This window comes from Argentina silus (genome assembly GCF_951799395.1).
Source record: "Argentina silus genome assembly, chromosome: 22".
NCBI classification, from domain to species: domain Eukaryota; kingdom Metazoa; phylum Chordata; class Actinopteri; order Argentiniformes; family Argentinidae; genus Argentina; species Argentina silus.
Genome location: NC_139676.1, coordinates 3,382,800 through 3,393,107, shown reverse-complemented (window position 1 = coordinate 3,393,107; position 10,308 = coordinate 3,382,800). Strand labels below are relative to the sequence as shown.

Sequence of the window (10,308 nt, the reverse complement as noted above, 5' to 3'; positions counted from 1 at the left end):
TTCATTTGCTAAGTCTGATGTGTGTGTCTCTGTGTTTGCAGGTTCTACGCTGCTGAGATCGCCATTGGCCTCTTCTTCCTCCATTCCAAGGGAATCGTTTACCGGTGTGTGCGTGTGCGTGTGTGTGTGTGTCTATGTGGGTTTCTCTGTGTGTGTCTGTGTGTGTCTGTATGTGTGTTAACCTATGTGTTTCCGTTTCCTCCTCTAGAGATCTGAAGCTGGATAACGTGATGCTGGATTCGGAGGGTCATATCAAGATAGCAGACTTTGGCATGTGTAAAGAGAACATGTTCGATGGAGTCACCACCAAGACCTTCTGCGGCACGCCCGACTACATTGCTCCCGAGGTGCGCGCACGTTTCTGTGTGTGTGTGTGTGTGTGTGTGCGTGTGTGTGGGTATACATTGAGACGTCTTTTACAATGCTCTTCCCGTTAGCGTTTACTAACATACTGTGTATCAGGAGGCACATTGATACCCCTCTCCTCCTCTTTTCATCCCTCTCCCCTCTCCTCCTCTTTTCATCCCTCTCTCCTCTCGTCCTCTAGATCATCGCCTACCAGCCGTATGGGAGATCAGTGGATTGGTGGGCCTTTGGAGTGCTACTTTATGAGATGCTGGCGGGACAGGTGTGTGTGTGTGTGTGTGTGTGTGTGTGTGTGTGTGTGTGTGTGTGTGTGTGTGCGTGTGTGCGTGTGTGTGTATGCAGTTGTGTGTAGGTGTGTACAGTAGGGCAGAATATTGCAAGGCTTCAAGATGTATTCTTTAGAAGTAGCTTTATCAAACAGGTTTTTAGTTTGTCATTTGAGGCGTCTGAGCTCTGTTTGTCCCTCCCCAGCCTCCGTTCGATGGAGAAGATGAGGATGAGCTGTTCCAGTCCATCATGGAGCATCATGTCTCCTACCCCAAGTCCATGTCTAAAGAGGCCGTCGCCATCTGCAAAGGGGTGAGTCTACGCTCACGCACGTACGCACACACACACACGCAGGCACGCACGCACGCTAACTCTACCTGTCTGTGCTATAGCTGATGACCAAGCACCCAGGGAAGCGGTTGGGCTGTGGTCCGGAGGGCGAGAGAGACATCAAGGAGCACGCCTTCTTCCGCTACATGGACTGGGACAAGCTAGAGAACAAGGAGGTGCAGCCGCCCTTCAAACCCAAAGCAGTAAGTCATGTTATTTATCTTTGTATATACAACCCCTTACAACACACTCCCCCCCCCCCAACTACCCTTGATAACCTCCAAACCTCCCCCCCCTCCCCCCACACCCAAGCCGTCTCCCAAAACCTCACCCTTTCTCCCCTAGCCTCCCTTCAAAACCAAACCACCGAGGCACACATGTCATTATATACCTCCCCTATGACCGCTGAATGCCCTCACAGACGATTGGTTGAGAGAGTGTGATGAGGGAGGAGCAGCAGTGGGTAACTAGCAAGCTAAAGCAGACGTGATGCAGGACAGTGTTGTGAAGCTACAATGGTTTCCCTGTGAGAGCCTGATCTAGCCTGGGTTTAAGCTGAAGCTGTTACGAGTGTAAGCCTACTAGGGTTCCCACAATTACTGGTTATATTTCAGTTATTCTCTTTATTTAGGTGTTAGAAGCGTATCCCTGACTAACTTCACTGCTTGTTAGGAGACACTGTAAATACTGTAAAAGAGACTCTGGGAGAAAGTGCATTGTTGATTGGTTACAGGAGTTACCTTTGGGAATCATGTGATGTTTTAATTTTTCTTAAATTTTCTTCATTTATGAGATTAAATTAAAAAACGTATGGTCAAATGATATCCTGCTAGCTCTTAATTGTTCATAAAGTATATGGGATGATTTTGACCATATCCAAATCTTCAGAGGAAACTTTAAAAACCTCAGATTAGACTCTAGGGGCCACTTCATCCTACTTTGTTCCTCTCCTGCTCTGGTAAGTCAAACAGTGATTGGATCAATCATTCCCGACCCCAAACCCGATTCTCATCCACCATTGGTCACTAAACCAACAGACGCTGCTGATGTGTCATTTGTTGGCGTAGTCACAGGTGATGGGATTCTGAAGCTCCATTGGCTCATTGTTAACCAATGGAAATCCACGGTCTCCACTGTGAATGATCTGATTGGTTGGTATCATAAAGAAGGGGCCATGGACTGTTATCCAATAGCCTCATTCTTACGTCACTGTGGAAATCAATGTCCATTCATTCAGCTTTTGGTTGGGTTCCAGGTGACCTATGATGTTATCAGGCTGCGTAGTGTAGCAGATTGCTACAGTATATCACATAGATGTTGTTCCTGAGATGTTAAACATTTTTCCAGGTGTTGCACAGCCTGGTTGCAATGTAGATGATCTGAAATGCAACAGTTATCTAAGTTTTTGAGGCGGTTGAAAAGTTCAAAGTTTCAGATGTATGATAGTAGAGGAGACATGTATTTTGTGCATGGCGTTTTAATCATCAATGTCTCTCTATATTTCTATCTGCAACATTCTGAACATTTTAGCTCTCTGAACGCACCCCAGAATTTAACCTCCCACCTTTCTTTAGCCGGTGTTTAGCCAGCTCCAGTCTCCAGGTCTCCTCCTGTGCTGGATTTTGTTCCACAATCCTCCAAAGTCATTAGTCAAACATCTGCTCTGTTGACAGGTTTGGCATCCAAATTAATGGAGCGCTGAGTTCCATATTAACTCCTAGCCCTGTACCCTGCAACCTAGGCTCTCCTGGAGATCTGAGGGGATCAGGAATGTGTCCAAAAGATGGCCAAAATTCATTCCAACCAAATCAGAGGGCAAGATGGTACAATTACTATAGCTAACCAGTCGCTTCAGTTTTACAGAAGTGCTTAGAGGTTAGGGGCTAGGGGTCAGTTTGGAATTCAGCCCAGGTATGGAACACTAGAAGACTGGGGTAGTTCATGGTAATAGTCAGACCCAATGATGATCTGATATAATCTTATAGGGTCGGTTTCCTGGACACAGATTAAGCCTAAAAGGCATCTTCAATGGAGATTATCCATTGAAAGTGCGAAACCTCCCCATAATATTGCTATTATTATTATTATTATTATTATTATTTTTATTATCATTATAACCATGTTCTTCAGTTCTGAAGGATGATGAGTTTCCATCTGGTTTATTTTAGTTTTGCCTCTATTTTCCTTCTCTTTTTTGTTGTCCTGTTTTTTTTGTCTTCATCCCTCCATCATACTCGCTCCATCCATCCATCCTTTCTTTCTCTCCCTCTCCATTGCAGTGCGGCCGTGATGCGGAGAACTTTGACCGCTTTTTCACGCGCCACCCCCCTATCCTGACCCCTCCCGACCAGGAAGTGATTCAGAACCTGGACCAGGAAGAGTTCCAGGGCTTCTCATTCATTAACCCTGAGTACCCCGACATGGACTGAGGAACCAATCGCAGGGCTCTATTAGCTCAGTGCTCTCGACCTCCCTGAATCCATGGTCTCATATCAGCTGTTCAGGTAGAAGTTGCCCTTAACAACAGATCTAGGATCAAATAATCCTAAACCCCCAATCCTAACCATAACTATCAGGGCCATTAAAATATACTGTATCTGACCCTGAATCAGTGGTTAGGGGCAACTTCTACCTACTCCAACTGAACTTCCCAACCCATGATAAGGAATTAATCAATAACTAACCAATTACTTTTCCCTCAGTGATCAATCGATCAATGTTTGATTCAATCTAATGTATCTGGGACCAATACTGACACACTGATCAACAACACTCCACCAATCACTGTTGTAGTTAGGTTGATATGAGAATGTCCTTGTAACGTTAGAATCATGTTCTTATGGCCTGGTAGGGAACCGGTACTGTACAACTGTGCCAAAGCAAATGGTGCAGGGATCTGAGTTCAGGGGTCACACAGAGAGAGAGAGAGGTCATACTTGGACAAGCCTCTATGGCACTTCACTCCCTCCCTCCCTCCCTCCCATCCACCTCCGGTGTTATCCTCCATTACGGAGAGGCACAGCAGCCATTCTGTGCCATATAACTGAACTACACCTCAGCAACACAGCAACTGAAAATAGGACAGGGTGCATCTCAGTACTCTGAAGTCGCTAGTTCCTCTTGGACTGATCTCACTACATAGGATAAGTGAACATGACGCGATGGATACGTGGAGAACTTGGTCTATCCTGGCCACATCAGTACAGACTAGGGCAAGAGGAGAGGAGATGAGGAGAGGAAGCCAACTTAGACTATTGAGATGCACTTAACAGTAAGTGAAAACTGGTTAAGCGAACTGGAAATGTCCCAACCTGTCATATCAGATGACTATGACCTCAGTGACCTCAGGAAGTGATCCTTTCAGGAATTCTTGAACCCAGGAAGTGATGGCTAGGCTGCATTTCTTCCCAAAAGAGATCCCACCATGTTTCTTTCTCCTGTCCAGTCGTATCAGACTTGTGAAGGGGGAGTGGGCAAGGGCGCAAGGAAGGGGACATCTTTCTGGAACGAGACGCAGCCCAAATTCTTATAGTCAGGGTTGATTTTATGAGTATTTCATATCTTACCTAATATCATAGGACCCTACTGACAGACTAACCCTCCTCTCTCTAGTCTAAACGCAGAAGTGTTGAAGATGTATCTGTGTATGTATGAGTTAAGTACGCTGTTCTGATTATGAATACAGTCTATAACTTCTCTGATATCTGCCAAACGGGAGTGGGTAGCTTTAGTCAAAAATCGCCGGGTTGGGGGTTGTTTTTTGTTACTGTTTGGGACAAAAAAGGGGAGAAATATCAATATTAACATGCAGTTTAAAATGTGTCAAATTCTTGGTGTATCTGGCGTGATTGGGGATCTCAGCTCTGTGATGTGCGATGTGTCCGAGTGTTATGGGATGTGAGAGTTTAGATACCGACAGACGGATGGGAGCTCGTGTATGCTGGAAACAGAGGTGTGTTACTGTGACACAGTGTATTACTGTGGGTGACGGACTGGGTTCGAACCCGGGTCGCCTGGGCGCCACAAGACTGTGTTAGCCTACAGAGGTAAAGCCTAGGTCAACATGCTAACACGGTCTTGTGTCGCACAGGGGACCCGGGTTCGAACCCAGTCGGTGACATTTGCAGGAACGGAGATGGATGGCTAGTATACTGGAAAGGTGCATTGCTATGTTTGCAGGTGTAGAGACATTCCTGTGTTTGTTGTGTAACTCTGTCCTATATGACTGGGAACTGAAAATATACTCACTCACTGGTGCCTACTGTCTCAACTAGACTGCTGCTGTCTGTGTGTTTGTTTCATTTATGTATAGGCATTGCACACACACACACACGCATGAACTCTCATGCACACGCATATACTTTGAATTATGTATTGAGAAAATATTGATCTCTGAATAGTATCAGGACTTTTAAGAGGAACTGAAGTGAAAAAAACCAAAGGTTCCTGTTGAAAATAGCCCCCCCCCCCCACACACACACAGACACACACAGGTACTCTCACTAAGAGTAAGCATGCACACACACACACTCACTTACATGTCGTCATGACTACTCTGTGAACTAGTTCATGGTGGTGACATCATAACCAACAGCTGGTGTTTAGGCCCCTGGAGACCATGGGCTAGAGTTTGGAAAGTGCCCAGGCCCCCCCTCACTGGAGCTGGGGGTGTGCGGCTCCCCCTGGGGGCTGAGAGGCCCGGAGGGGAGATGGAGAGCAGAAGGTAGGAAACAAACGTGTATGCCTCCGAGCCTTTCTCTGTCCCTCCCTTCAGTCTCCTCTCGCCTGAGGGGCTTTCTGTTCGTCCCTCTCTGTTGCGGTCTTCGTATTGACTCCATCTATTCTGTAGCGGTCTACTTTATGTGATGTTTGTTTCTTCAGCAGTGGACTACTGTATGTGCCATAGTGAGTGGTCTAATATTTACCCCTGGTCTCAGATCTGTATGTGCTTTTTAGCCAACGCCACTGATTGTCGTTTTAGACAACGACAGAGGAGTTGGCTTTTAGCACAGTCAGGTCTGGAGTCAGGCTAGTCTTTGTCTCTCTCTGTCCATTTTGTCTTTCTGGTTCCCGGAATCTTTACGTTTCATCAGGTCTGTTGTCTGTCTGTCTTTTACTGGGTCTGTCAAAGTCTTCTGTAGTTGGGTCTGTGGTCCTGGGGTCTGCATCTTTGGCTCTAGGGTTGTCTTTATTGTTGGTTCTGTCTGTTCTGGGGTCTGTTGTCTTTTCTGGGAGTCTGAAGTTGTCTGTTCTTGGGTCTGTACTTTTGGCTCTTGTCTAGGAGTTGTCTTAATTGTCGGTTATGTCTGCTATGGGGTCTCTATATGTCTGTTTCTGAGGTCTGTATGTGTCTGACTGTTACCACTGGGTGTCTGTAGTTGTCTGTAAGCTATCTTTGGCTGTTGGCTATCTTTGGCTGTGTCGAGGTCTGTCACCTTGACTCCTCCTCTGGGTCCAGACCCACTGCTCTGTCCTGCTGCTTCTTCTGTTGTCTCTCTGCATATTGTTTACACTGACATCACTGTCACTGTGTGCTGCACTCTGGGGCTGCTGCAGCCCCCCCCGTCCTGCTTTTTTGGTATGGTCTGTCTGCTCTCTCTGAGATGTGGGGTTGTTCCACTTCAGCACTTTAAGGGGGTTGAATGTCTCTCTCTCTCTCTCTCTCTCTCTCTCTCTCTCCCTTTAATTCATCCTCAGAACCTGTGTGTTGTTTGGATTTCTCTCTCTTGTTATTCATTCTATTTATTCTCTTTCCCTCTCCCTCTCTCTCTCTCTCTCCCTCTCCCTCTCTGAATGCACTCGATTCCAGTCAGTTTCTCGGACCGATAAGCTTGTCTGTTCATTCCGCTAAATAGCAAGACTAAAATAACATCTCTCTTTCTCCCTCTCTCTTTCTCTGCATTTCTCTCCCCTTCCCTTCTCATCATCTCTCTCTCTCTCTCTCTCTCTATCTCTATCTCCAACAGAAAAACCGTCGGGACACAGGTAACTTTGATAAGGAGTTCACTAAGATGGTGGTGGAGCTGACCCCTACAGACAAGCTGTTTATCATGAACCTGGATCAGAACGAGTTCCAGGGCTTCTCCTACACAAACCCTGAATACATCATCCAGGTTTAATGGACTCATCCAATCCTGAATACATTATCCAGACCTGACGGACTCATCCAACCCTGAATACATCATCCAGGTTTCAGACCCATCCAACCCTGAAAACATTCTGTATAACGGACCCATCCAACCCTGAATGCATCATCCAGGCCTCCACAACCTCATCCAGGCCTCGTCCAATGTGAACTCCAAACCCAGCTAATGCCTAACTAGCTAACACAAACCCAGAGTACTTCATCCAGGTTGAACTGAGCCCCATCAAACAAGGTCTAAACGGCGTCATCCAGGCCTCATCCAATGTCCAGCCCAGCCAGCGCCAAACCAGATGAAGCTAACTCAGTCATCCGCCTTCAACAGCATCATCCAAGGTCCCAGCAACATCATCCAATTTCGACACCAACCCAGCCAGCCTCGTCAACGCCAATTCCAAGTACTCACCTGTACTCACGTGTAACCACCTCATCGAATGTCACCTACAACACAGAGAACTCTAGACCAGCTCACATCAACCTCCAACGTGCATTATACCACCATTATTCTCTCCCCGCCTAACCCAATTCCTCCTGCATGGTTTCGCCCAACCCTAATATAAATTGTAAAAATAACAACAAACAAACAAACAAAAAAAGCTGCTGGCTCTCATGTTGGCAAATAACCAGACTGAGTCATCCTGGACTCAAGAGAAAGTAGACCTTTTCCAGAATGTTCTTCCATTACTGTGTGTGTGTGTGTGTGTGTGTGTGTGTGTGTGTGTGTGTGTGTGTGTGTGTGTGTGTGTGTGTGTGTGTGTGTGTGTGTGTGTGGGATGCCTATGAGGGGCATGCCTATCTAGGGCAGGCCTACAGCAGTGTTATGTCTGCCACATTCATTGATCAATAGCAGTTATGTGTATTTGTTTACGTGAATTCTCTTCTTCAGCCTGTAAAGTTATGTCATGAACATTCCATAATGTGGAGGGATGTGTGAGTGACATACAGTACCAGTCAAAATTTTGGACATACCTTCTCATTCAATGGTTTTTCTTTATTTTTTATTATTTTCTACATTGTAGATTAATATTGAAGACATCAAAACTATGATGGAACACATATGGAATTATGCAGTAAACAAAAAAGTGTTAAACAAACCAGAATATGTTTTATATTTTAGATTCTTCAAATTAGCCACCTTTTGCTTTGATGACAGCTTTGCACACTCTTGGCAAGTGTGTGCCCAAACTTTTGACTGGTACTGTGTGTATTCTGGTCACGTATGTACTGTGCGTGATTTGCTGATATGCTTCAAACGACACATTCCCGATCGGATCTTAAACCTCATGTCCAGGTTTAAACCACATCTTGGTATCAAGCCATGTCTGAGTTAGTCTTGGTCTTAGAACACGTATCCCGGTCCTTAAAGCACGTCTCGTCTTCCAATTCGATGCAAAAAAACACACCGGTCTGACAGTGGTTGGGGTCTGATCTGTAACAGACTGGTGCAATGTCTCTCTCTCTCTTTCTTTCTTTCTTTCTCTCTCTCTCTCTCTCTCTCTCTCTCTTTCTAACATATGGGCATCTCACACTTGATTTTCTCAGCCCAGGCTGTCTTGCTATCCACCTGGGGAAGCTTTGTAAAAACAACTGCATCTGCAAAAGTATGATGCCAGCATTACCAACATTAGCCCTAACCTCTTTTAGCCTTGCCTAGTAGTTAGCTCTCGCTAATTACCCCTTAGATTGGCTAAGCACTGACTATAAGCCTGGAGTAGGCTAAGGATAAACCTTAGCTAGCAGCTAGCTAACGGCTAACTATACACTTGGAGGAGGGCCAGCTAGCAATGGGCTAAAAGCTAGCCAGCTTGTGTTGAGATACTCAGGTGAGAGAAACCCTTTTGAATGGAGAGTTAATCCAAGTGTGTGCGTGTGTGTGTGTGTGTGTGTGTGTGTGTGTGTGTGTGTGTGTGTGTGTGTGTGCGTGTGCGTGCGTGTGTGTGCGCGTGGGGGTGGGACTGAAGTTAGCGCTGTGTCCAGTCCGTCTCTATACCGTGGTGCAGCTCCTCTATGCATGCCATGTTAGCTGTTAGTTACTACGTCCTGTCAAATGTTACTTACTGCTGACAGTCCGATCGGTTGACTACATGAGATATTCTATGAGATATGAGTATAAATATATAAGATACTGTGTATAACGCTGTTCGATTTCTCTCGTTTGTGTCGGTGTATATACGAGTGAGACGTAGAGGTTTTTAGAAGTCTTCCAGCTAGCTGTGTGATGCTCCAGTGTTATTACCTTCTTTACCCTCTACCCCCACCTCCCTCTATCCCCTCCCCTCTTCTGCCTCTCCCCCCCCTCTCATCCCCTCTCCTCTTCTGCCTCTCCCCCCCTCTCATCCCCTCCCCTCTTCTGCCTCTCCCCCCCCCTCTCATCCCCGCCCCTCTTCTGCCTCTCCCCCCCTCTCATCCCCGCCCCTCTTCTGCCTCTCCCCCCCCCCTCTCATCCCCCCTTTCCCCTGTGGTCCTAGTTTGGGTTTTCCCCTCCCCACTGTCAGTAGATAGGCCCTTATCCAGTGGGGTGCAACATTTAGCAGATAGAATAGGACGGGGTAGGGGGTGTTCTATGAGGAGACAGAAGTGTCCTATGGGGGGGGGGGGGGGGGGGGGGTGGAGGTTTGTTCTAGAAGAGGAAATGTGTATTCTAGGAGGTAAACGATGTGTTCTGGAGAGGGGAAATTGTGTTCTAGAAGGGGAAATTGGTGGTCTTGGGGAAAGGGTTAAACTCTGCCAAATAAAGCTCCAGAGTGAACGATCTAACGGCGTGCTGCCCCCAATCCACGTTGCCCTGAGGCACCCCCGGGGGGGGCAGGCACTCTGAGACTATATCAACTAAGCTAATATAATCACTGTCGACTCACCACCAAGCACCAAGTGGACGAGCTGAAACAAGTGTTAGTCCTGGGCAGGAACAGCACCCTGAGGGGGAGTCCATAGGAGTAGATTTTGGAACACTGATCTAAAGGTTCTCTTGAGACGCGAGAAGAGGACGACGTGGAAGAAACACAGAAATAACTTTACTATGCAAGATGGAGGACGGACAGATGACGGTCAGATGGACAGGCTAATGGGGGGAGGGGGGGGGGACTGGGGGGGGGGCAGGGTGGGCACTCTGGTGGCCTTGAGGGATTGTGGAGTGGCAGACCGAGGTCATGTGTTGCATGCTCTTTGTGTCTGACTCTGTGTACAATAATACACCCTGACGT

The 10,308-nt window shown here is 46.8% G+C and overlaps 1 protein-coding gene across 2 annotated transcripts in view; it reads left to right on the top strand.

The window, feature by feature from the left end:
* Positions 1 to 10,169, top strand: part of LOC310821740 (protein kinase C beta type) — a 31,644-nt gene extending 21,475 nt beyond the window's left edge. Inside the window, exons 12-17 of one of the 2 annotated variants that reach the window (XM_083693921.1) lie at positions 42 to 104; positions 209 to 347; positions 548 to 628; positions 838 to 945; positions 1,026 to 1,166; positions 6,930 to 10,169. In XM_083693921.1, coding sequence (XP_083550047.1) covers positions 42 to 104; positions 209 to 347; positions 548 to 628; positions 838 to 945; positions 1,026 to 1,166; positions 6,930 to 7,082 — 685 coding nt within the window. In that variant the 3' untranslated portion in view covers positions 7,083 to 10,169. Of the gene's footprint in view, positions 1 to 41; positions 105 to 208; positions 348 to 547; positions 629 to 837; positions 946 to 1,025; positions 1,167 to 3,242; positions 5,239 to 6,929 lie in introns of those variants that run through there. The other variant, XM_083693920.1, reaches the window with a different exon arrangement.
* The last annotated feature ends 139 nt before the right edge of the window (positions 10,170 to 10,308 follow it).